This window comes from Pituophis catenifer, unplaced genomic scaffold (genome assembly GCF_029215685.1).
Source record: "Pituophis catenifer annectens isolate HBS135680 unplaced genomic scaffold, rPitCat1.0.hap2 SCAF_1, whole genome shotgun sequence".
Classification (NCBI taxonomy): Eukaryota; Metazoa; Chordata; class Lepidosauria; order Squamata; family Colubridae; genus Pituophis; species Pituophis catenifer.
In genome coordinates, this window is record NW_027256881.1 from 338,206,326 (window position 1) to 338,234,303 (window position 27,978).

At 43.8% G+C, this 27,978-nt stretch overlaps 1 protein-coding gene across 1 annotated transcript; it reads left to right on the forward strand.

Moving 5' to 3' along the window:
- Positions 1-365: 365 nt before the first annotated feature.
- Positions 366-27,978, forward strand: COPE (COPI coat complex subunit epsilon). Its single transcript, XM_070931832.1, has 10 exons — positions 366-520; positions 7,971-8,033; positions 10,666-10,766; positions 13,162-13,314; positions 15,589-15,642; positions 16,714-16,795; positions 19,530-19,685; positions 22,562-22,630; positions 25,587-25,661; positions 27,692-27,978. The coding sequence occupies exons 1-10, from the start codon at positions 413-415 to the stop codon at positions 27,737-27,739; spliced, it is 909 nt and encodes a 302-aa protein (XP_070787933.1). The 5' UTR covers positions 366-412; the 3' UTR covers positions 27,740-27,978.

Genomic DNA, 27,978 nt, shown 5'->3' on the forward strand with positions numbered 1-27,978 from the left:
TCAGAAGCCGACAGAAAAAAAAAACCGAAAATACCTTCCTTCTTCATTGCCTCCACGAAGGAGAATGATAATTATTATTTTTATTTAAAAAGGCTGTCAGGGAAACAAATCCCGCTGGATTCAACAGGCTTTCTTCTTGTTATTGCCGTAACCCGGTTGGAGTACCACTGTTAAATTTCTATCTCTATGCGCCGGGTGGCGGTTAGGCCTCCTTGCCTCCTGACTCCAATTCCCAGGAAACTTTCCGCCAATCATCTTTTCTTCTGTTTCCGATTGGTCCGCCTCGCTCTCCTTCGGCCTGGTTGCCAGGCAGGGCAAAAGAGTGCCAGCCAATCGGGTGTTTCCCACAGTGCTTTGCGCGGAAGGGCGAGGAAGGCGAAGACGTGTCGGGTTTGAAAAAGAAGCGTTCGCAATGGCGGCTCCCGCGGGTTCCGGAGAGGCTGACGAGCTTTTCGACCTGAGGAACAACTTCTACATCGGGGCCTTTCAGGCGGCCATCAACGAGGCGCAGCGAGTCAAGGTGAGGAGCTCGGGGTTAAATTCTGAGGGGAAAAAAATGAAGCAAGGAAGGCACGACCGGTTGAACCGCCGCCTGCCAGAGTCGTTTTCCGAGTTCCCGCACCCTAACGGTGTTAAGACTGCAGGTCCCATCATCCTCAACCAGTTGATGTCACTTGTAGTTCAGTGAAAAGCCCTCAAGGTTCAGCGCGAGGGGGGGGGGCAATAAAATTAAGACCAAATATTTTTAGCAGATACAATTCTTGCTGCTGTTAGAAGATTCACAATTAAATACTGCAGTTTTTTGTTATATATTTCTGGTAAAATCCCTAAAATCTACTTGGAAAGTAGAAATGATACCTACAGATGAAGAAATCATTAGGAAAATGTTGGACTGTGCCGAAATGAGTAAACTGACATTAGAAATAAGAGAGCAGGAAGAAAAATAATATTATTTGATATGGGATTTATTTTACCATTGGGTAGATAATAAAAAATGGTGATATATAAGTAAATATAGGTAAATGTAGGTAAATTGAGGACCCAGTTTGTGGGGGCAATAAGCTGACTTTGTATAAATATACAAAAGTATGAAGGCTATTGCATTGTAAGCCGCCCTGAGTCTCCGGAGAAGGGCGGCATATAAATCAAATTAAAAAAAAAATGCTGAAATACTTTAAATGATGATGCAACTGATAAATTTTACATAAGAATAAACTTTGGATATGTAGTGATATTGTGAAGAGAGGAGAGGGCACTAAGGATGCAAACCGACCAATGTACTGTCTGTACTTGATTGAATGATATTTGTATGTTTTATCTTTCTTTTTTTTTAAAATAAAAAAATAAAAAATGATTTGGCAAAAAAAAAAAAATTAAGACCAAATAGAATAAATAGCGATAGGGGAAGGAGTAGAGAGAGAGAGAGGAAGGGAGAGGGAGAGAGAGAAGAAAGGGAAAAGGAGAGGAAGAAAAGGGAGGGGAAAGAGGGGTAGGAGAGAAGGTTAGAAGGGGGGAAGAAGAGAGGAGTGGGGGAAGTGTAATGTATATGGTTTTGGCGGGAAGTTTAAAAGAACAATAGCCCATTGGTGATTGGCTAACTCCGTGGCTGGAGAAGTATATAAGGGGAGCTGTTTTACTGTATTTTTTGCTGGAGTCACACTGTGTATTAAAGAGCTGTTGTCACTGAAGACCTTGTTTCTGCCTCCTCATGCGCTCAACTTAACATTGGCGACGAAGGATGGGATTGAGGTAAACAAGAAGCAAGCCGAAGAGCTGACAACAACGAATCCAACCAGGCAGATGAGCTCAGTGCCAAGCGAGATGACCAGGATGTCTACTTTTACACCGCCAACGCCTTTCGACCCAGCCAGAGAGAAGTGGGGGTCGTACATGGCTCGGTTCGAATGCTTCCTGGAGGCTAACGACCTACAGAACCTCTCCGACAACAGAAAAAGAGCTCTCTTCCTGAGCCACTGCGGCCCCGAAGTCTTCGACATGGCTGAGTCACTATTTGAGCCGACCCCGGTTCAGTCGGTACCATGGCAGGCTTTACAAGCCTCACTAAAGGCACACTACGCCCCGGTAACCTCCAAATTCGTCCAGAGGTATGAGTTCCGGCAACGGCTGCAACGAGAGGGAGAGCCGATCAGCACTTACATGGCCGCCCTGCGCAAGGCCGCCAAGCACTGCGAGTACCAAGACCTCGATGAAGTGCTCCTAGAGCAACTAATCTGCGGCGTTGGAGATATTCGCCTACAGAGAAGACTTCTGGCCAGGTCAAATCTGACTCTACCCATCGCTCTTGACGAAGCAAGAGCACACGAATCCTCCACCAAGGCTGTGGAGACCCTGCAACGACTAGCACCATCGCAGACAATGCACAAGTCAGCCCCAGTGCACAGTGAAGTAACCCAGACCGACAGCGAAGAAGAGTTGGACGAAAACGTCTTCCAAACAGAAAGGCACAGACATGAGCGGAGAGAGCGTCGAGAAGACTGTGCGAGCTGCGGAGGGTCACACCAACGGCAGACCTGCAAGTTCAGAGACTCCATCTGCAGACATTGCGATAAAAAAGGGCATTTGGCAAGGGTGTGCAGGGCAAGTCTACCATCCAGCCATAAACCGAAGAGTGGTCCTAGCCAATCCAAGCCAGCGGGGCACAAAAGAGCCAACAAACATGGCGATCCAAAAAAGGGCGCGAATCTCAAAAGTCATTAACTCCAGTGCTAAAGGTCTTTCAGGCGAAAATTGAATGGTCTTCAGCATGGCACTAGGGCCATGCTGAAGACCATTTATTATTGGTTAAGAATAATCGAGATGGAGGAAGGGAGGTTACCAAAGCTAGTGCTAATAGATCAGATTATCTCAAGTTATAAAAATAATTGGTTATCAAGAGTTCTGAAGCAGGTATCTAGCTCTGGTATTCCTTTAAATTGGCAGCAGTACGATCATAGGCAGATCCGAAATTGGATTGCACAGAGGTTTAAGGACATAAGTGCACAATCGGATATTGCACAGGTGACAGCAGTAAAAGTTTGCCCCGGTTATCGGCCAATAAACAAATCTTTAAAATAGAAAAATATTTAACTCTGCCTTTGTTTCCCATCATAAGGAGATATTTTACCAAATTGAGATTAGACCAACTTCAAACAAACATGCTTTGGAGTAGGTATAAGGGTATCCCTGTAAGTGAAAGAGTCTGTTTATGTGGGAAGGGGGAAGTTGAAACAATGTCCCATGTAATTTTTGACTGCCCCCTGTACTCAGATTTGAGGGAACATCAGCTGGGCAGGATCTTTTACATCAGCACCCCTGAGTCTAAAGAGCGCTTGTTGCAACATTGTTGTTAGGTTCTAACTTGCAGCTGGTGAAATGGATTGCCAAATTTGCTGTAAAATTGATGGAAAAAAGGACAAAGTTGGTGCAGCAGAATGTGATAGACTGCAGGAAAAATCACTTGATTTAATAATGTAATTCTAATAGTTTTAAGACTGATTGGGTAGATGCAGGGGTGACATTGTAATATAATTTTAATCATTTAATTTGCATCTCAAATTATTGTATTCTATTCTGATTTCATTCTAGATCGTATTTTACTCTAATTTCATTTTAAATCGTGTTTTATTCCTATTCCAATTTCATTTTAAATTGTTTCTACCAAACTTTTGTAATGATTGTTTCTGGAGCGCTGCACTTTGATATGGCCCAAGGGCTAATCAATAAATAAAGATTGATTGATTGACCTCAAAAGTCACGAGACCTGCAGCACCAGAGTAGGTCAAGCAAGTACCGCCGTAGAAAAGAAGGTACACAGCGTGGTGGAAATAGAAGGTGCCTATTGTGGGGTGATCATGTCATTGTACCCTTATGCTTAAGGAAAAAGGTTTTGCGTACCTTACATGACGGGCACCCCGGAATTGTTAGGATGAAAGGGCTAGCCAGAAGCTACATTTGGTGGCCACAAATGGACAACAACATTACCAAGTGGGTGGGGAAGTGTCAACCCTGCCAAGAGTCCAGGCCAGATCCCCCCCACAGCGCCAGTGAGGGAATGGGAACCACCCCAAGGGCCCTGGTCTAGATTCCACATAGATTTTGGCCTTTCGCGGCCAAACATTTTTGGTCATTGTCGATGCCTATTCCAAATGGCTCAAAATCAACTTAACGCAATCCACGACATCCAAAGCAGTAATCAAGGTGCTTCGGAAACACTTCGCTATCCATGGGCTACCCGATACCCTCGTATCAGACAACGGTCCCCAGTTTACTGCTACCTAATTCGAGGGGAACCATGGGGGAGTTGGGAATCAGGCATGCACTTTCTGCATCTTTTCATTCGGCCAGTAACGGCCTGGCTAAAAGGTTCGTGAGAACAGCCAAGGAGGCACTCTCACGGCTAGACGCTGGGGACTGGCAGGCCAGAGTAGACAAGTTTCTGGCTGCCCAACATGCCACACCATGCACTGCCACTGGGCGGGCACAGTTCGGCCGAACTCCTGATGGACAGAAAACTTAGGTGCATGCTGCACCGGCTACACCCCAATTATTCCCCGGATGGTTTCAAGGGAGCCGATGGGAAGCTGAGGGAATTCCAGATAGGGACACCCGTGTTTGCCAGAAATTATGCCAATGGGCCCCTATGGTTAGCCGGGACTATTTCTGACATAACCGGTCCCAAGTCACACACAGTGGACATGGGAGATGGGAGAATCTGGAGAAGGCATGTAGATCAAATCCGAAAAAGTAGTCACAGAGCCAGAACCACAATCAGAAACTCCAATCCCTAACTACCAAACCTTTCCCACGACAACTAGCTCACGCCCGAGAAGGTTGTGAGACTTATTTGAGGACTTTGGTGTCCAGCGCCACCCCAGCGCGACGCTAGCCCCAGCTGAAGAAATCAACGCCCCCGAAGTGATCCAGGAGGTTCCATTGGCGGAGCTGGGAGAGACAAAAGGTCCCTCTGACCAGCTCAACGCCACGCCTCAGACTGAACTGCACATGTCAACTAGGCGTAGGGAACACCCTAGTCAACTGCTGATTTTGTATGTAAAAATGTAAATATCGAGCCTAAGTGTTCTCTGGGAAGGGAGGAGAGTAATGTATATGGTTTTGGCGGGAAGTTTAAAAGAATAGCCCATTGGTGATTGGCTAACTCCGTGGCTGGAGAAGTATATAAGGGGAGCTGTTTTACTGTATTTTTTGCTGGAGTCACACTGAATTAAAGAGCTGTTGTCACTGAAGTCCTTGTTTCTGCCTCCTCATGCGCCCAACTTAACAGGAAGGGAATGGGAATGGGAAAGAGAAGAAGAGGAAGAACGAAGAAAGTAAGAGGAGAGAGAGGAAGGAAGAGAAGGGGAGGAGAAGAAGAAAGGTTGTAGCAAAATAAAGAAGGGTAAATGGTAAAAGAGCAGCCCCGAATAAGTAAAAATTTAAATTGAAAGTTAAAAGATAAGATGAATGAAAAATGGTGGATAAATGACTGTTCATGTAAATATGTTTATGAGAAATAAAAATAAAAACTTTTTTGGAAAAAAAATGTGGCCATTTGAAAGAGAGAAAAAGAATAAATAGCAATAGTAGATGGCGATCAAGAAATAATAATTCAGAATAAGGACTTGACGGAGTCAGTCATGGAGGACTCGGGGAAATGGGCAGGTAGTCCTCGACTTACGACCACAACTGGGGCCAACATTTCTGTTGCTAAGCAAGACAGTGGTTAGATGAATTTTGCCTCATTTTACAACCTTTCTTGCCACGTTTGTTAAGTGAATTGTCGCCGCCGTTGTTAAGTTAGTAACAGTTGTTAAGTGAATCTGGCTTCCCCATTGACTTTGCTTGTCGGAAGGTCGCAAAATGAGATCACATGACCTCTGTCATAAATACAGGCCGGTTGTCAAGCATCTGAATTTTGATCACCTGACTATTGGGAAATCATTGCATTTCTCAAGTTAGTGACACGGTTGTTAACATAAATCTGGATTCTCCATTGATTTTGCTCGTCAGAAGGTCACAAAAGCCGGTCACATGATCCTGGGACAATGCAACCGTCATAAATATGAACCACTTGCCAGGCGTCTGAATTTTGATCATGTGAGCATGGGGATGCTGCAACGGTTGTACGTGTGAAAAACGGTCATAAGTCACATTTGTCAGTGCTGCTGTAACTTTGAATGGTCACTAAATCAACCGTTGTAAGTTGAGGACTACCTGTACCTATAAATTGTGCAGGTTATAGTTTTGCCTGGGACAACATACGGAAGTGAAAGTAGGACTTTGAAGGAGCAGGATAGAAACACTATGGACATGTTTAAACTTTGGGGCTGGAGAGCACCCTTGAAAATACCAAGGAAAGTATAAGCAAACAGATCATAGAACAAATCCATTCAAGGTTCTCATTTGGGGGAGGAGGGGTGCAAATGACCAGGCTCAAAGTACCATATTGTGGAACACTTTATGCAAAGACTGAGCTGGGAAAAATAGAAGGAAAGAGAAATAAGGTGGATTGACTCAATCACAGCAGTGATGGGTGCAGTCATTGGAGGATCAGAAGGATGCTTTGGGGAGATCATGCTTCATAAAGATCTGTGCGTCTGGCATTGAAAGCACACATCAATCACAGAATATTTTTACTGTTTGGTAAGAGAACATCCATCCACAACTTTTAAATTATATTAAAAGTCATTGACCTATGTTTTCACATCTTTAAAGACATGAGGGTACCTGAGGGCAGGACAAGAAGCAATGGGTGGAAACTAATAAAGGAGAGAAGCAACTTAGAACTGAGGAGAAATTTCCTGACAGTGAGAACAATTAATCAGTGGAACAACTTTCTTCCAGAAGTTGTGAAAGCTCCAACACTGGAAGTTTTTAAGAAGATATTGGATAACCATTTGTCTGAAATGGTATAGGTATGGGGTTTCCTGCCTGAGCAGTGGGTTGGACTAGAACAGGGCTCTGCAACCTTAAACATCCAAAGACCCATTTGGACCCGTTTCCCACAGAAAAGAAAACACCGGGAGCCACAAAACCCTTCCCGTGCCTGACTATTTCTTGAGCGGCCACAATACTAGCATAAGTAGTTGATTTAAACATTCTCTTTTCTTCTGAAATTTTTCTTTTCTTGGATTTATTCATGGTTGGCCTACCGGGGGTTGAAAAGCTCAATAAATTGTGTGCTGGAGGGTGTCACACGTTGGCGGTTGTGAGACATATTTTGAGTGACGGAGCTGCAGCAGAGGGGTGAAAGAGCCACATGCAGCTCCAGAGCCGCAGGTTGCTGACCCCTGGACTAGAAGACTTCCAAGGTCTCTTCCAACTCTGTGATTCGATTCGATTCGATTCTCAGTTACCCTGTTTGTTAACTTGCCTCTTACGTGTTAGAAAAGCAAACAAAGTAATTGTTACATTTATAAAGCTGTATAGAACTACATTTTTTTTTTTACAAAGCAGTTTGGAGTGGCTCTAAAATCTGATTTAAACCATATAAATTATATTCCTGTTTATTCATTTTTATCTCCCTTGTTTCTTGTGCCTCTTTGAGCAGGCCTGAGGACTGGCTTTTTCTGCTTTCGTGTTTATTAATATTTAAAGTGCCTATCAAATGGCTAAGGAACAGGGTTCTCACCCCAGGCTTATGATACTCTGAAATGGGGTTGTGTGGTTACAGGAACAAAAAATGTGTATCTTCATTGAGTCCAGAATGGGCAAACAATGGCTTTTTTAATGTTATAACTACTAATCCCAGCAGTCATTGTTACTCTCCATGGTGGCTGTGGCTGCTGTGAAATTGAAAGAAGGTATCTGGAAATCACTGCACCCAAAAAGTAGACTTTTTCTATTTAAGGTGATAAAGCAATAAAGATGCTGGTCCTGAGGTGTTCTGTGACTTTGAGGGAGTGGGGTGGGGTTGTGCTTTATTGTGCATATGTGTGTATAGTTATGGAAAGAATTTTCTTTTCTGTTTTTAGCCGTCCAATCCAGAAAAAGAAATAGAGAGGGACATCTTCCTGTATCGTGCGTACATCGCGCAGGTAGGCCGAGCTCATCAAATGATTTGAGAAAGTGCAAAAAATGGCAGCTGCCAAGTTTACCTACCGTAGTCTTCTATACATGTGCCTGGAGCTGAAATGTGCAGTTTTGTGTTTTTATGTGGATTGTTTTTCCATTCAGTTTCAAACAGAAATTAGCCTTGGTAGTACAGTGGTCTAAAGCACCCTGTTATTAAGACAAGCTGCCTGCAATTACTGCAGGTTCGAATCTCGCCAGGCTCAAGGTTGACTCAGCCTTCCATCTTTTCTAAGGTAGGTAAATTGAGGACCCAGTTGTGGGGGCAATAAGCTGACTTTGTATAAATATACAAAAGAATGAAGGCTATTTCTTAGCACATTGTAAGCCACCCTGAGTCTCCGGAGAAGGGCGGCATATAAATCTAATTAAAAAAAAAAAAACCTACCTCGAGAGAATTGTGATTAATAGCAACAGTACCTTAAATCCTATATTTTGATGACAGCAGCCTCCTTTGATTACTAACTATTAATCCAGATTCTAAGCACTTCCCCCCAAACTGGAGAATCTGTTATTCTCTACCTATTTGACTGCAGTTTCCATTGGCCTCAGGAAACTTCTCCAATCTGTTTTACAGATCCGTTTCAACTGGATGCTAGGATGGATGTCCACAGGGTATGGTTAATAAAGTCAAGATGTTGAGGCCAAGTTTCTATTGACCCTTCATGGCAGGAGTGGGCTTCAAAAATTTTAGCAAGGGGTTCCTTGCTTGGTTGCTGGGTGGGCATGGCAATGGTGGACGTGGCCTAGTCGGCCTCCTGCACCACAGCAGGGGGCCGTTTTTGCCCTCCCCAGGCTCCAGAGGTTTTCCTCAAGCTTCCAGAAGGGCGAAAACGGCTCCAGGCTCCGGAGGCCTTCCCAAACTTCCGGTAGGCCCATTTTTTGCCTTCCCTGAGTCTCTGCTCACGCCCTGCGCCTACCTGCATCCAAAACGGGCCGCGTGGGGACTCCTGGGAGGGGCGGGGAGGGGGCAGGGCCAGCCAGGAGTGGGATTTGGGGGTTCTCCGAACTGCACAGAATCTTAAAGCGGTTCTCCCGAACACCTGCGAACCCCCAGCAGCCCACCCCTGCTTCATGGCTCCCATCTTGAATTTTTCACCATACCTGGCAGATGCCCCTAGACCAGGGATGACTAACCTTTTCCGGACCGAGTGCGCAAAGCACGCGTCCGAACCCCCAAAATGCAATGCGTGCACGGCCCCCTGCATGTGCCCCACCCTGGCGCATGCACACATGCCCCCTGCTTGTGTGTGCGGCCCCCCGCACACACCCCACCCCCCTCGCAGGCGCGGCAGAGACCTGAAGACTAACTGGCTGGTGGGAGGCGTGTGGGCATGCGCAGCAGAGTTTGAACTGGGGCGACGGCTCACGTGCCATCGGCGCTGCGTGCCACCTCTGGCATGCATGCCCTAGGTTCGCCATCATGGCCCTAGACCTAGAGATTTATAGTTACAGTATTTGAATATGGACCAGAAGATATTCTGGGGTTGGGGTGGGGTTTACATGGCTGTAGCTGTTACAATTGTTGATTCCTTCTTTTTAAAAAAGGCTTTTTTTAGGCTCATGTGGTAGTTGGGTAGTTTCAGGGATACACGCGTGAAGGAGGTACAAAAAGAGTGGGATAACATGGTTATGCCTTAATACTCTTTAACTCATGTCATGTCATTAGTTCCTGGGACCCCAAGGCTGTTCTGCAAACTTCTGAAAGATGCAACTTCCTTAAGAAGGTACTTAGAACTGGCAACACCCTTCGGAGGGCCCTGTTCTGCTTTGAATCCAAATACCTGCACCTTTCTCTTAGATGTGCTGTATTGTTCCTCCCTGAATAGTCAGAGGAACAAGCCACGGTGTGTTTGGTTCTCTTCTAAGCTTCTTTCTTCAAAAATCGATAATCTGGTCCGAATTCACATGACATACTGACGAACCAAAGGTTTAGTGTCCATTGTTTGTTAGTAGGAAACTTCGAAGCAAGAACATGTGCAACTGAATTGTAAATTTTCATTTTGGGTGTTTGCTCATTGCAAAGGCAACTTTAAAACTTAGATAAGACTTGAGGGCCTACCTCGGTGATAATGTAGTTTGGATAATGAAACGTCTGGGGGAAAAAACAACCGAGCTCAGAGAGCACCAAGTATCCCTCATTTCAACCCTGAGCTATGAAATGTTATCCTGTCAGCACCTCAACGCTGGCATAGAGAGCAGAGGAGAGAGATAAGCTCTGAACTTTTGCCTGCTAAATCCCTTTGAAGTCGGGTTGTCGTGGAAATGAGGGGGGGACATTCCTGGGAAATGACAAGACAAGAAGTCTGGAGAATGACTTGGAAGATAGCCAATGAGAAGCAGAGATTTGGGGATCAGAAAGGGAGGGATTGGGGGGCAAAAGGTCAGTCTTGTCCGCATTGAGTCATGATCCGGTTGCTGTGCTCAATTAAAGAAAAGATTTCCTTAAAGATTGGCAGTTTGGAAATTCATTTATTTTGAGATAGCATCGAAGTCTGACAGACGGACAAGATGAAAATGATACTCCTTATCTTGCTGCAACATTCAGTTTTGTTCATGGTAGAAACAAGAATCTCTTTTTCTTCCTCCTTTGCACAGCGCAAATATGGTGTGGTGCTGGATGAAATCAAGCCCAGGGCTTGTCCAGAACTCCAGGCGGTCCGGATGTTTGCTGAATACCTCTCCAAAGAGAGCCAGAGGTAAATCTGGGACTTGAGTGTTATAGGGCTCCTCAGGGTGCCGTCGGCCAAACAATGTCGACTGGCGGCCCCCAGGGGGAGAGCCTTCTCTGTGGGGGCACCTGCCATCTGGAACGAGCTCCCCCCGGAGATACGGAGGATCCAAGACTTACGCATCTTCCGCTGCGCCCTAAAAACGTTTTTATTCCAACAGGCTGGTCTGGCCTAACTCTCCCTTTTAAATTGGGTTTTAAATGTTTTTTAGATAAATTGGATGTTTTTATTTGTTTTTTGAGCCTAAATTATTTAATCTGTTTTTAATAGTTTTTTAACTTTTGTATGTCTTTGTATTTTATTTTGGCTCTTCACCGCCCTAAGTCCTTCGGGAGTAGGGCGGTATACAAATATGATTAAATAAATAAATAAATAAATAAATAAATAAATAAATAAATAAATAAATAAATAAATAAATAATGTCCTGCGAGGATAATTCTCGTGTCGTCTTCACAAAGCTGCAGGAAATTTTATATCAAAAGCATCTTTTGGCTGGCTAAACCTGGGCTGATTCTTTTGTGAAGTATAATCTTTGTTAAAACATTAAAACAAGATTGCAAAAGCTAAACCAAACCAATAGACAGTAAACAAGAAAAAAGAAAGAAATTGAAGAAAAAGCAAACAGGGCAAGAGAAGAAAAAAGAAAAATAGAATGGAAAGAAAAGCGTATAAAGAAGCGGCTTCTGACATTGTTCACAACATTTATAAATATACTTTGATTTTTTCTCTCTAAATTATATATTTTTCTTCATTTTAAAATTTATCCTGTCTAGTCATCAAAACCAAGTCACAAGTTCCTTTTTGGAGACTAGATCTACCTATTCTACAAAAATGAACTTGTAGTAAACTAGTAGAAAGGTAGTAGAAATTAGCAAGCTTTTCTGGGAACGCAGCTGAAGAAAACTTTAAGCCGTATGGTAAATGCAAGTAGTCCTCGACTTACAGCAGTTCGTTTAGTGACCAAAGTTCCAACAGCACTGAAAAAAGTGACTTATGACAGTTTTTCACACTTACGACCACTGCAGCATCCTCATGCTCACATGATCAAAATCCGGATGCTTGGCAATTGGATCGTATGTATGACCCTTGCAATGTCCCAGGGCCCTGGCTGTGATCCCCTTTTGTGACCTTCTGCCAAGCAAAGTCAATGGGGAAGCCAGATTCACTTAACAACCGTGTTACTAAACTACTGCAGTGATTCATTTAACAAATGTGGCAAGAAAAGTCATAAAATAGGGCAAAACTTACTTAATAGATGTCTCACTTAGGAACATAAATTCTGGGCTCTGTTGTGGTCATAAGTCGAGGACTACCTGTACTTTCAAGCTATTCTCCAAAGCACCTGAGGGTAGGACAAGAAGCAATGGGTGGAAACTAATCAAAGAGAGAAGCAACTTCTAGTTCTAAGGAGAAATTTCCTGACAGTGAGAACAATTAATCAGTGGAACAGCTTGCCCCCAGAAGTTGTGAATGCTCCAACAATGGAAGTTTTTAAGAAGAGTTTTTCAGACCATTTGTCTGAAATGGTATAGGTATGGAGTTTCCTGCCTGAGCAGGGGGTTGGACTAGAAGACCTCCAAGGTCCCTTCCAACTCTGTTATTCTATTCTATTCTATTCTATTCTATTCTATTCTATTCTATTCTATTCTATTCTATTCTATTCTATTCTATTCTATTCTATTCTATTCTATTCTAAGAGCCTTGGTGGTGCAGCAGACTAAAGTGCTGTTAAGTAACACCAGCTGCCTGCAATTACTGCAAGTTCAAATCTCACCAGGCTCAAGGTTGACTCAGCCTTCCATCCTTCCGAGGTAGGTAAAATGAGGACCCAGTTTGTGGGGGCAATAAGCTGACTTTGTATAAAAAAGAACACCCCTTGGGGGTGGGGGCGAAAGCCCTACTAAGTAGGTATATACAAAAGTATGAAGGCTTAAAAGCATTGTAAGCTGCCCTGAGTCTCCGGAGAAGGTTGGCATATAAATCGGACCAATAAATAAATATTCCTATTCTATTCTATTCTATTCTATTCTATTCTATTCTATTCTATTCTATTCTATTCTATTCTATTCTATTCTATTCTATTCTATTCTATTCTATTCTATTCTATTCTATTCTATTCTAATAACAGGCAAATGCCTTGTTTCCCCGAAAATAAGACATTCTATTTCTATTCTATTTTCTGAGCAAGCTTAGAATAACATGTCAAGAATGTTCCATGTTTTTAATGTTCCTTCTGCCAAATTTTGCAGGAGGAGGTTTGGGCCTCTGAAAAGCTGCTGGTAGTGAATTTGGTGGCTACTCCCATTTTGGGTGGGGGGGATGGACATTGACATTTATTTGACCCTCCCCTCTCTTTTTACAGGGATGCAATTGTGGCGGAATTAGATAAGAAGATGAGCAAGAGCATGGAGGTCACTAACACCACTTTCCTGCTGATGGCGGCTTCGGTCTACTTCCATGACCAGAATCCTGATGCGGCGCTGCGGACCCTTCACCAGGGGGAAAGCTTGGAATGGTAAGCGGGTTTGGGCCCACCCTCGTTTTCTCAGCTCCGCCATGTGCGAGCCTGGATCCCATCGTCGCTTCCCACCAGTTTCTTTAGAACAATTGTTATCTCTGTAAAGAAGAACTTATAACTCATCCCATCGATTGAATCACAATCTATACACCCGATTGTTCTCATCCTATTAGTAAGAAACACTTTCTATCTCATGTACTCAAATAATGATATGTTTCCCTTAGAGGAAGATTCTTTTTTCCCTCTTAATTTAGTTTGTGAATCACCAAGTAGTCCTCAACTTATGACAATTCGTTTAGCAATAGTTCAAAGTTATGATGGTGCTAAAAAAAAAGAAATTTACGACTTTTATAACAGGGTGAAATGCTACTGGTTCCGCACCTGTTCGGGTGAACCAGTAGTGATAAAAACTACCGGTTTGGGCAAATAGGTAGTTTAAAAAAAGCCAGCAGTTTGGTATTTCCGACGATCAGCTGTGCCGTGCTGTCAGGATGGATAAAAATCAATGATTTTTTTTAAAAAAATCAAAAAAATTGGATTTTTTTGTTTTAAATCGGATTTTTTTATTTAAATCAGATTTTTTTGATTTTTATTGAATTTATTTTAATAAAAAACTTTGGGGGTAAAAATCTATCGTAAGATAGTTTTCTATTTAAGATACATAAATAATTTAGTTTATTCAGCATGAAATGGAGCTTAGTTATGTAGCATGAGGCTGTATATTCTGCAACACTGGGACTATCGGTGAGTCAACAGTGGGTCAAAGGAGTAGCAGAGATGACAGTTGCTCTTTAAAAATTATGATTTAAATCGAGTTGATTTAAATCAAGTCTTTTTACTAGTGATTTAAATCATGATTTAAATCGACTCGATTTAAATCAAATCCACCCTGCCTGCGGTTTATATTTGCTAGAAAGCAGGAATTCCTTCCTAGCGAAGATAAATCGTGCGGCACAGTTGTTCCCCCCTCGCTGTTCTACTTACCTTGTTAAGCCTTCTTTTTCCGCGTGAAGAGTGCTTTTGGTGTGCACTGCACATACGTGTGCGCAGCTCACATTTGGCACGCACCACGCATGCGAGGGCAGTGAACCAGTGGCAATCCGCAGACGATTTCACCACTGGTTTATAACCATAGGAGTTCCTCATGGTCACACAATTAAATTAGGGCACATGGCATCTGTCATCCTTTTACAGCAAATTATAGTCTCCTGATTTGTGACCTTCCCAGCTGTCTTCTGACAAAGTCAACGGGGGAAGCCAGGTTCGTTTTGCGACAGTGCGATTCCCCTTTTTAACAATTGTGTGATTCGTTTAATGATGTGATGATTCAGCTAATGATCACATCACTTGGCAACAGAAGTTCCAAGTCCTGATTGCAGGACAAACAAGTCAAGGACTGTTTGTAATACGAAAAGTCAAAGGGCAGAGAAATAAACTACTGAGGTGTGAGAATTGATCTCCCATTCATAGAAGGAGCTCAGTTGGTGCACAGGTTTTACTTATTGGATTTTTAGGCCACCCATAGTCATCTTTAGGGGAGATGGGCAGCATAATAAATAGATTAGATAGATTGTATATATTATATTATATTATATTATATTATATTATATTATATTATATTATATTATATTTATTATATTATATTATATTATATTATATTATATTATATTATATTATATTATATTATATTATATTATATTATATTATATTATATTTATTATATTATATTATATTATATTATATTATATTATATTATATTATATTATATTATATTATATTATATTATATTATATTATTAGGGTGTATTTGTGCAAAGGCTTCTGGCTAGCCATGGTTCCCACCTGCTCCTTGAGCATAAGCCCCTAGTGCAGAAAGACCCCTTAATTGTTTTTTTTTTTAATTTGATTTATATGCCGCCCTTCTCCGGAGACTCAGGGCGGCTTACAATGCGTTAAGCAATAGCCTTCATACTTTTGTATATTTATACAAAGTCATCTTATTACCCCCATAATCTGGGTCCTCATTTTACCTACCTTAGAAAGGATGGAAGGCTGAGTCAACCTTGAGCCTGGCGAGATTCGAACCTGCAGTAATTGCAGGCAGCTGGTCTTAATAACAGGGTGCTTTAGACCACTGTACTACCAAGGCTCCTATATTGTATACCAGAGTCATTGATTGAGCCATAGGAATTGAACGAACAGACTCAGAACGCATGTAAATCCCCTGTGATCTGCCTCCTCTAAGACCCTAAAATGCTCTCTTTCTTTCCAGCATGGCCATGACCATCCAGATCCTACTAAAACTGGATCGTCTGGATTTGGCCCGGTAAGTTTCCCAGCCTGTCAGCATCATCCCTCCTGCCTTTTTTAAAAAAAATTATTGAAATGAATTGAAATATTTTATTAGAAGGGGTGGGTTATCTCCTAAATCGTTAGGAAATTCTCAACCTTTTGGATCAACACAGTCATTCTGTGGCATACCAGAAAATTATAGACAGTATACATATTTTTAAAAGTGTTAAGATTTGGTTTCAGAGGAAATTACACTTTTTTTTTTAGTATCAGTACTATACTGACTATATGGGTTATTCAGAATATACATAATACAAAAATTATTTGAGAAAAACTAACCCAAGAGAAAAATCTTGTGGCACGCTAGAAACAAGCCCATGTGTCATGGAATGCTAGTTTAGGAGACAGCCTGGAGTCAGTAAGGAGAGGCCTAACTTTGCAAGTAAAAGTTCCCTGTTTAATCAGACTGAAGAAGCTCCTTGGATAAGCACGGAAATCTTTCAAATCAAAGAGACAGGAATTCAAATTGCTATGACTCAACTTCCAAACAGTCCCGTTCAATTCCTTTTATTGTCCGTTTTAAATGAGGAGGTTGCGGGCAATGAATCAGCATAAAATAGGACCTCTGCCAGTGGTAGGATTCAAATAATTTAACAACCAGTTCTCTGCCCTAATGACCGGCTGGGTGGGCGTGGCCATGGTGGGCGTGGCCAGGGGATGTGACAGGTAGCACTTGCTTTCTGCACCCCCCTGGGAGCAAAAATGGGCCGCGGGGGGATGCACCCCCCACACCCTGTTTTGGGCCTAAGAGGGGTCCCTGCAGCCTCCTGGGAGTGAAAATGGGCTGTGGAGGGGCGCCACACCCCACCATGACCCATTTTGGGCCTAGGAGACCTCCCTGCACTTACCTGGGAGCCAAAATGGAGCGCATGGGGATGAAGGAAAGGGAAGGGACTGGGCGGGGCCACCCAGCGATTTAACTACTGTTTCGCCTGAACCGGCTGAATCCATCAGTCATTTGCCATGTGACACCCCAAATCTTGCAGATAGGCCAGCAGGAGGTTTTTCACTCAAGTGCTCCCTCTTCTTTCTTCCTTCTCTTCAGAAAAGAGCTTAAGAAGATGCAGGAGCAAGATGAGGACTCAACGCTGACGCAGCTGGCAACTGCATGGGTGAATCTTGCGATGGTAGGTGCCATCCGCGGCAGTTGGGCACTAAGGGAAATGTCGGCCCCCAAGAACCAAGAGCGACAGCTGCCTTTATTATTCTTCACCTGTAGACAGAGTCTTGCCGGATTAAAGCAGATATTTGCTTTATAGCTATATCTGCTATATAGCAGATATAACTATAGATATACTGTAGAGAAAGCAAGGGAGGAGCCATTTTCACTTTCTTCCTATCAGCCAAACTTTCCAAGCTCTGCGGCCTCTTGCCTTCTGAAAAGCAATCCTTCCCACCTGGGAACGCAGACTACCTTCCACCCCAGGAAGATTCGATGTAGCAGCGGTGAACCTTTCCAAAGCAACTCATTGAATCCTGGTGAGACCCAAGCAGGAAGGTAATCCAGTTTTCAGCCACCTGGGAAATTTAAATGGTGGAATAGCAGCTACTAGGATTTCCATGGATGGGCCATGCTAGCCAAGAATCTTAGGATATGCATTCCTGAGTTATCAGGATGATGGGACTGCCAGTGTTACAATACAGGTTGTTTAGGCAGATGTGGGCTTCAATAAAGTCCTTCATTGCTCTGCTATCCCATGAAAAACGGCCCTACAACAGCTGGTAAAGCTCCATCCCCAAACCTTCCTGAAGGCAGCCGCCCACAGTCAGTGCAACACAGTCTCACAAACTAAAGCCAATAGTCACCGGGGCTGATTTCACAAGGCAAGGGGGAAGTCTGTAGTTCAAAAACAAGATGCAAAGCCCATAAGTCATAAACAAGGTTCAAGGTCCACAGGTCAAGATCCGCAGTTCACAAGCAAGGTCAGAGTTCGCAGGGCAGAAACACAATTCGAAGCAGAGTTTACAAAGGCTGGGAAAGAGTGTGCCAAAGCAAAATAATTGTTCCCAACAAAGACACACACATCCTTGCGTTTGTGAAGGTAGGCAGCTCCCCGTCTGGTCAACTATCTTCTCCAATGCTGGCGGGGCCTGGGACAGCATCGTCCTCAGCCCCTGGACTCTCCAGACATTCCAGGGGAGATGTGTCAATCCTGTCGGGATGGTCCTGATTCCAATTCCGCCTCCGAACCGGTATCCAATGGGTCGAAGACAGCCATCTTACTATTGTTATGCTGGGTACAAATAGCTATTTCTTGGAATTTGTTTCAACGGGGGAGGGGAGAACAGCTCTGCCAAAAATGAGTTGATGAGTTACTGTATTTTTCAGAGTATAAGACGCACCTTAGTTTTTGGGGAGGAAAATAAGAAAAAAGCTAATTGGCAGGTGGATCGGCCCCCAATCAACTGTTCCCAGAGGTGAATTTTAGCAACAGGTTCCTTGGTTGTGAGCTCTGTGCCTTGCTTTTTTTTTTTGCTTTTTTTTCTGCCTCTCAAACTTTTGAAACTCCGTTTCAGAAAAAACTTTGTTTTCTGCATATGAAAGCCTCCAAAACAGGTTCAGAAAAAAAGCCTCAAGCTCTGTTTCTGATGCTTTTTTCAGTCTCTGAAACCTCCCTTTGAGAAGCTGGGTGGGGCTACATTCGGAGTATAAGTCGAACCCAGATTTTCACCTTCTTTTTTGGGGAAAAAAGGTGTGTCTTATACTCTGAAAAATACAGTACATGGTGAGTGACAGCAGTGTTTTTCAATCTTGGCAAGTTTAAGACGTATGGACTTCAACTCCCAGAATGCTCCAGCCGGCTGGGGCATTCTGGCAGTTGAAGTCCATAGTCTTAAACTTGCCAAGATTGGGAACCCCTACTCTAGATCAGTGGTCGGCAAACCACGGCTCGCGAGCCACATGCGACTCTTTGGCCCCTTGAGTGTGGCTCTTCCACACTCGTGATGCCCTGGCCATCTGTGGCTGACCCGGGAGCGTGCGCACATGCAGGGAGACCCTCCTCAACCGAGTGCCGAAGCCCAGGAAAGGTGCGCGCAGGGTGAGCAGCGGCTTGCTTAAGGAGGGTTTCCCCATGTTTGCGCATGCTCCCGGCTCAGCCACAGCCGGCCAGGGCATCACGAGAGTGGGAGGAGGAGGAAAGTGCAGGAGAGAAGCTGCCTTGTACCTACCTTCGCGCCACATTTGCACGTAAGGCAGCTTTTGCTTCCTGCCGCTTCAGGCTGGAGTTCGCACCCTCCACACTCAGCCGAAGAGCTGCTGAGGGTGGGGGATGAAACAGCAAGGCGATGGCGAGAGGAGGGGGAGGAGGAAGACGGTCACCCGAAGGGAGGGGGAGAGACATAGAAAGAGAGAGATGGGGGGAGAGAGAGAGACATACAGAGTGATACATAGAGAGGGGGGAGAGAGGGGAAGAGAGGGAGAGATACAGAGGGAGAGAGACGGGGGGAGAGGGGGAGATAGGAAGAGGGAGAGAGAGACAGAATGGTTTTGTGGCTGGGTAGGCGTGGCTAGGAGGGGTCATGTGACTGGGTGAGTGAGTGACATTGAGTTGCCCACGCCCACCCAGGTTTTGTGGCTCCGGTGTGTTTTTTTTTCTATGGGAAACGGGTCCAAGTGGCTCTTTGAGTGTTTAAGTTTGCCAACCCCTGGTCTAGACCATCATCATTTCTACTCCAGCTGATGGTAGCTCTGTCAACGGAAGTATTTTTACATTAGGTGATAATCCTGAAATGGTTTAAATCCTCACCATTGAACTTACGGGCATTTCTAAGGCACTAACTGCTCATCATGAATGTGCCTGCAAACTGTTTAAAATAGTGTTCCTCCTCCTAAGGATTTCCCAATGTTTTGCTCTGCAGGGTGGTGAAAAATTGCAGGACGCTTATTACATCTTCCAGGAGATGTCGGAGAAGTGGTCACCCACACTGCTGCTCCTGAATGGCCAAGCTGCCTGCTACATGGCACAGAGCAAGTGGGAAGATGCCGAAGGGGTGCTGCAGGAGGCTCTTGACAAGGTGAGCTCTTCCCCTGAAATCTGGCTGAAATCAGGAGGTGGAAATCTTGTTTTCAGTTGCTACGCCGTGTCCAACTCTTCGTGATCCCATGGACCATAGCACAGTGTTACACCTGGAACCCATCCTCCACTGTTTCCTGGAGTTTCCCAAATTCATGTTCTTTGAGTTGATGACACTATCTCACCATCTCATCTTCTCCTGTCCCCCTTCTCCTTTTGCCTTCAGTCTTTCCCAAGATCAGGGTCTTTTCCAATGAGTCCTTCTCTTCTCATTTGGTGGCCAAAGCATCTGAGCTTCAGCTTCAGTATCTGTCCTTCCAAAGAACATCCAGGGTTGATTTCCTTTAGGATTGACTGATTGGATTTCCTTGCAGTTCAAGGGCTGTCAATTAGTCTTCTCCAAAACCACAATCTAGGGAGTCAAGAGACTTTTGCAAACTGCAGTGACATCAAAGTTCCAACTGAAGCACCGTGTTACCATAGTGTGAATTATGCCATTGTGTAGTTGCATTAAGTCTGATGCAAACTACGTTGTTAATGCATCGAAGTCATGATATATATCACATATACGTGCAGATTCCCATATGGGAAAGACCTGAATCCTGTTCCTGGTCCCCAGTTCTCCCTATTCCTTGCAAATTGGTGACCTAATCAGTTTGTTATCCTGATTCCTTCCATGATGGGTAGGGTCAGAGGCAGTGGTGGGTTGCCCCCAGTTCACACTGGTTCTATAGAACCGGTAGTAAAACCAGCGGGAGGCTCCACCCACCGACCCCGACATCATCAAAATGCTTCTGCGCATGCGCAGAAGAGCGTGTGAGTGAAGCGAGCACGGGTGGCCCCATTGCGAACCGGTAGTAAAGGTAAATAGAACCCACCCCTGGTCGGAGGGGAGAGATTTGATCAGCCTGCAGAAACACTGTAGTTCAATTGCTAGCATCAAATACCCAGTTTATAGGACAGGAGATACCTGACTGGACAGTAGGAGAAGTGAAAAGGACTACAATCAGTCAAAAATGGATCGTTGGTCAACGTATCACGTGGCTGCAAAAGAGGCGAACACAATTTTAAGTTTTATCAGTCAAAATATACTTCCAAAATCACTTTTCATTCAATCTTGATCAGATCCCATTTGGAGTAACTGTATTCTGTTCTGAGCACCATTATTATTTTTTTTTTACAAAACTTCAAGAATCTCAGAATATGTGTTGAAAAGGGCAATGAGGTACTTCAGAAGATTGAAAAAATCATTTTACAAAGGGCGCTGGAGGAAAATGGATATGCTTAGTTTTTCCTTATTGTATTATTTTATTGATTGGGTGCAAAAACAGCAATAGCAATTAAGCCTTATATACCGCTTCATAGTGGTTTCCAGCCCTCTCTAAGCGGTTTTACAGAGGAGTCAGCCTCTTGCCCCCAACAGTCTGGGTCCTCATTTTACTGACCTCAGAAGGATGGAAGGCTGAGTCAACCCTCAGGCAGGATCAAACTTTGGGCAGTAGGAATGCAGTTAGCCTGCAAAGAAAGTATAAGCAACATACAGGGCACAAAGTCAGATACATGTGATTGATAGCATTTTTCAGGTGTCGAAAGATATTACTCAAAAGATCCAAAATCAGGATTTCTCAAACTCAGCCATTTTAATTCCCAGCCCATGAGGAATTCTGGGAATTGAAGACCGCCCAATTTAAAGTTGCCGAGGTTGGGAAACACTGGATTTAAATCAAAAGAAAGCAGATTCCAATTGAGCAGTAGGGGGGAAAAATTCTTAAGGATCAGTGGAGTTTAGTAGTGGAAATGAGCCTTGAACAGCTATCTTAGACAGCTTCCTGGTGGAGGATACTTATACTTGGATTTCTGCCCTGAGCAGGACTTTCATGGCGGAAATAATCCCCTTCAATTATAGGATTCTGGAAGTTTCAGATTTGGAACCTTTGGGTCACTGCAAGTGATCTGGTATAGGCGTGATCTGTTCTCCATTGGAATAAATCCTAGCCCAGGTGGCTCAGTGGCTAATCCAGTTTGGGTTTTTGCTTGTCTGAAAAATGAAATAATTGCTTGTCCTCAGCTACCTTGATGAAGGAACTTTTGTCTGGAAGACAAGATAGATAGATAGATAGATAGATAGATAGATAGATAGATAGATAGATAGATAGATAGATAGATAGATAGATAGACAGATGATAGATAGATAGATAGATAGATAGATAGATAGATAGATAGATAGATCTCTTTATTGGCCAAGTGTGATTGGACACGTAAGGAATTTGTCTTTGGTACATATGCTCTCAGTGTACATAAAAGACAAGATACATTTGTCAAGAATCATAAGGTACAACGCTTAATGATAGTCATAGGGTACAAATAAGCAATCGAATCATATTAGGAATCAATCAATAGAAATCATAAGGCCACAGGAACAAGTTACAGTCATGCAGTCATAAGTGGAAGGAGATGGGTGGTGGGAACGATGAGAAGATTAATAGTCATGCAGACTTAGTGAATAGTTTGACAGTGTTGAGGGAATTATTTGTTTAGCAGAGTGATGGGGTTTGGGAAAAAACTGTCCTTGTGTCTAATTGTTCTGGTGTGCAGTGCCCTATAGCGTTGTTTTGAGTGTAGGAGTTGAAACAGTTTATGTCCAGGATGTGAGAATATTTTCACAGCCCTCTTTTTGACTTGTGCAGTATACAGGTCCTCAATGGAAGGCAGGTTGGTAGCAATGGTTTTTTTCTGCAGTTCTAATTATCCTCTGAAGTCTGTGTCTGTCTTGTTGGGTTGTAGATGACAGACTCAATAATTCCCCTTGTCACAATTTGACAACAGCATAGTGTGATTTTATTCAATGCTGGTTTTTGTGCTTCTCTCCCCTTTCAGGACAGCAGCCATCCTGAGACTCTGATCAACTTCGTAGTCCTCTCACAACACCTGGGGAAAACTCCAGAGGTAGGAGCTGCTTGTTTGCATTTGGGGGTGGGGGAAGCATTTCAACTCTTTTGACCATAGAGGTAGTCCTTGACTTACAACCGATTGCTTAACAACCGATCAAAGTTACAGTGGGCCCCCCAAAAAAGATATTTACGATCTGGTTCCCAAGTTCCGACAACCACCAACCCCTCCTGTGGCAACATGGCCACGTTTGCAGTGTCCCGCACTCACAACCTGCAATTTATGACATTTTGACCAGAAAATTCTTATATCCTGTAAGCCGCCTTGAGTCGCCATGGGCGAATAGGCGGCAATATAAATCTAATAAATAAATAAATAAATAAATAAAATAAAATAAAATAAATGAAATAGCATTTACTCTTGGTTTCTGGCAAAACCTCATAGTGAACAATGGGCTCCCAGTCACAAAAACGGTCATACGATGAGGTCAGTCACATAATGACCTGCTTTATGACTGTCATGACTACAGTTGCCAGGGACTACAGGTAGTCCTCGACTTACAACAGTTCATTTAGTGACTATTCAAAGTTACAACGGCACTGAAAAAAATGACTTATGACCATTTTTCACACTTACAACCATTGTAGTATCCCCATAAGTCACGTGATCAAAATTCAGATGCTTGGTAACTGGTTCATATTTATGACGGTCGCTGTGTCTCAGGGTCATGTGATCCCCTTTTGTGACCTTCTGACAGGCAAAGTCAATGGGGAAGCCAGATTTACTTAACAACCAGGTTACTAACTTAACAAACTCAATGATTCACTTAACTATGGCAAGAAAAATCGTAAATGGGGCAAAACTCACTTAACAAATGTTTTACCTGCCAACATACATTTTGGGCTCAATTATGGTCGTAACTGGAGGACTACCTGTACTTGTACCTACAGCCATCTCTTTTTGGCTAGTATTAGAGTTCAAGGAGCTTAAATAATCCTTCATCTCTGACCAACCATTTCAGGAAAGTTTCCAGATTCAAAATGTACCCATCTCCTTGGACAGAGCAAAGATACTCTCTATTCACAGTTCACAGTTCTCTCTTTTATACTGAAAATATAGTATTTGTGATTGAAAACGAAACTTGAGTTCTGCAAGAAAAAAGCCAAAGAGAATTGAAATGCATTTAAAAAAAAAAACCCTCCCAACTCTAGATGAGAAATTTTAACCATGCAGAATTTGCAGATGCAATCTTGTTAGTTTTTAATCATTGTTCCTGTCGGATGGATCTACCGTGTTTCCCTGAAAATAAGACCCTGTCTTATATTTTTTTAAACCCCGAAATAAACGCCTGGCCTTATTTTCAGGCAGGTCTTGTTATTTTTGGGCGCGTGGAGCAAGATGTAGCTCCTCTTGCCGTCTTACCTGATTTCCAGCTCTGTCTCCCTAACCCTAACTAGAGGAAATGGTGAGGACTGGCTGCCCATGTGTTTAAATAATTTCAGGGAGGCCTTATTTTTGGGGGGGCTTATTTTAGCACATGCGCTCAAAAACCCGATTGGGCTTATTATCTGGGGAGGTCTTATTTTTAGGGAAACACGGTATCTTCTTCCCCCAAATGTTACATGCAGCCTTAATCACTACTTAGATAAGAGGAGAGAAATGTAATGTGATATAATGTAAGCCAGGATTCTAAATCTCCCTGTTTAATCAGTGATTTATTTCTACCTCATCAGGATAACTATAAGCCTCTTTGGCTATGCCCCCCCCAATTCTCTCCCACCCCAAATGGGTGAATCCAACATATTTTCACCTTTTTCAGGGACTGAAGAGCAGGGCAAAATCGCACCCTTAAAAAAAATCCAACAAATCAGATTATTTTTCCATGAGTGGAAAAGTCAAGGGACAGGACAAGTATTTAAACCCCAAAAGAGGTTAATTACCATTTTCCCTTTTAAAACCTCTTCCCAAATATGCAAATTGGGTGAGGAATTTCAAGGATCTTGGACGTTCCTGCATCCAGAACACCACAGTCCCCAGGTAGAGCCAAATAATAAAATTCAGCCTCCTTATTCAAAGGTGGATTTACATTCTTGTTAACCCACCTATTCAAGGCACTCGATGGGCGCACAGATCAAGCCAATATCTCTCTCTGCGTCCAGGTATTTTTTCAATCCTATTGGCTAGATGACTTTAAGCCAGTGTCTTTCAACCTTGTCAACTTTAAGAGGAGCGGACTTCAACTCCCAGGATCCCCCAGTCAGCAAGGCCGGCTGGCTGGGGGATCCTGGCAGTTGAAGTCTGCTCCTCTTAAAGTTGACAAGGTTGAAAGGCATTGTTCTGTTTGAAGAGCCACTTATCCGGGTTGCTTCAGTGGATTCCTACACTCAGCAATGAAATTAAGGCCTTAAATGACTCTTTCCAGGTCTAGAATTCTCAAGACAGAAGAAGTAACTCATTAGGGATAATTAATTGCAGGTCTGTCCTTGATGAGCTTGGCTCCTCTCCCCACTGCCATTTTTAGCAGGGTGGGGAGAGTGGGAACTGACCCTTTCTCCCCCTTGATGGAGCCCTGGCCATCTCTTCCTCCCTTGACCCCTCTGACCCCTGGCCACACGCATGCAGCCAGCTGTTGCAAAGGAAATGACTAGGAAAGTTTTTCTTTGCTTTTCCATCGATGGTCCTTTCCAGCTTCCTCAGCCAGGGAGCCAATCTCCGCTCCTAAAGCCTTCTTCTTCCCAATCCATTGTGCATTTCGGGGCAGCTCTCCTGACCTTCTTCCTCTCGTGGCCACCTCCATTGGGAGTCCCTCCTCTGCGTGGGAAAGGTGAGAGGTCGCCCAGTTCTCAATCAGCCTCCCGCTGACACAGGAGAATGGCTGGCTAGCTTTTCCCATTCCAGCGGCCTTGTCCTTTGGGAGCGGAATTTGCTCTTCTCCTTTCCCGCAGGAGATTTTCTTTCCCATTGTTTTTGTTATTCATCGCTTGGGTTCTGTCCCCTCTTTCCTCTTTTTTAGGTGACCAACCGTTACCTGTCGCAGCTCAAGGATGCCCATAAAAGCCATCCGTTCGTAAAGGAATATCAAGCCAAGGTAAAGCATCTCTTCTCTTTGGCTTTGGCTTCTGAGAGAGTAGAGGGAAGGGAAAAGGAGGGAGGATTATTTTTAAAAAAATGCATTTTTGTTGTTTGTCAAACATTGCGGATTGTTGGTTAAGCCCACCATATTGTGCCATAAAATAAGTGTTTTCATCAGATTCAAGCGGGCCTGGGCTTCAGGTCCTTTAGCAATAGGTTCACTGCCCCGTTGCTTGATGGGCATGGCCATGGTGGGCGTGGCTTAGTCGACACCTGCATCACAGTGGGGGGGGGTGTTTTTCGGCCTCCCCAGGCTCCAGAGGCTTTCCTTAAGCTTCTGGGAGGGTGAAAACAGCTTCCCCCCGGCTCCGGAGGCTGGAAACAGGCCCATTTCCAGACTTCTGGAACCTCTGGTAGGCCTGTTTTTTGCCCTCCCAGACCCTTTGCGCAGCCCCTGCACTTACCTGGAATGATGAAAGGGCCATGTGCAGACTCCTGGGAGGGGAGGGGTGGGCGTGGCCAGCCAGGGGTGACATTTGGGGGTTCGCTGAACCCCAGCGATCTTTGACTAGAGTACTGCCTGAACCCCCAAGAGCCCACCCCTGGATTCAAATACGGGAATGATTTTTTTTTACGACCCTTTAATCCACAGGTGTCAAACTCACGGCATCACGTTGCCATCATGTGACATATTGCAGCATTTTTTCCCCTTTGCAGAGCTGGGGTGGGCGTGGCCTGCTCGTGACATATTTGGCCTGTGGGCCACCAGTTTGACACCCCTGCTTTAATCCCTTTGTTTCGGGGTGGAGTCAGGATAACTGAATGGAGCTGAATATTTACTGGCCAAAGGCCCTTCCTGACACCTACTTGAAGTTCACAGCAGATATTTTCTCTTTGCATAGATAAAGAAATAGCTGCCAGCTGCCTAAGATCAAACTCTCGACCTTCTGAGTGGGAGGCGAGCATTTCACCTCTAGGTGCCACTCATTGGGAATAAATGCAATAATGGTTCTATTTTCATTGAATGCATTCTTGCAGGAGTCCAGTTCTCGGGGTTGCTCAGGCAGCAGAGAAGCAATACAGGCAGTTCTCGAGTTATAACCACAACTGGGACCAGAATGTCCATTGCTAAGCAAGGCAATTGTTAAATGAGTCGCAGCTTATTTTAATATCCCTGTAGTTGTTAAATGAATCATGCTTCCCCCATTGACTTCGTTTGTCAGAAGCTTGCAAATGGAGATGACTGCTTAACCATCATGGCGAAAAAGGTCGTAAAATGGGGTGGGACTCACTTAACAACCACACTACTTAGCAACGGAAATAATGGTCATAAATCGAGGATTACCTGTATTGATAGATTGCTATCAGACATCTTCTGTTTTGCAAACTATCAGGCTCCCTTAAGTGCTTCTTCTCCCAAAGTTCCAACTTTTCTATGTTCCTTTGAAGACGTCATGCCCAGAAATGGACACGACACTCCCAACTCTGAAATAGGCAGCGTAGACAAGCGGGACTGTTAGTGTCCTTTGACCAGGACACACAACTTGTATTAATGCAGTTCAAGGTTTTACAGGTAGTCCTCAATTTACGATCACAATTGAGCCCAGAATTTATGCTGCTAAGTGAGAAATTGGTTACATGAGTTTTGTCCCATTTTACGACTTTCCTTGCCACATTTGTTAAGCGAATCACTGCAGTTAAGTTAGTAACACGGTGGTTAAGTGAATCTGGCTTCCCCGTTGGCATTGCTTGCCAGGTGGCAAAAGTTGATCGCATGACCCCAGGACACTGCCACCTTCATAAATATGAACCCGTTGTCACGCATCCAAATGTAAATCACATTTACATGCTGCAACAGTCATATAAGTGTGAAATAATCGTCGTAAGTCACTTTTTTCAGTGCCATTGTAACTTTGCATGGTCACTAAATGAACTGTTGTAAGTCAAGGACTGCCTGTGCTGGCCTTTTTAGCTGTTGCATTGTGGATTTGATTCTCCCCTTAGAATGTAAATTTATTTTCTTTCTTTGTGTTTTGGGCTATAAAGGAAAACGACTTTGACCGCCTGGCATTACAGTACACTCCCTGTGCTTGATACCTCAAATCTGCAGCATCTTTAGAAGTTGGATCTCGCAGGAATCACTTTCTCTGCCCTAGTAGAAACTGGACATTTCCCTGAGTTGGCCGCAGGCAGCAAAGCAATCCAGGTTTTCCGATGCAGTTTCTCCAGTATCTTTGGGTTCCTGTTTTAAGCAAAGACCAGGTGGAATAGAGACTTGGAAATGCCAAACCTTTCAACATTCCCAATAAATCCTCCATTAGGTTTGCTTGTGA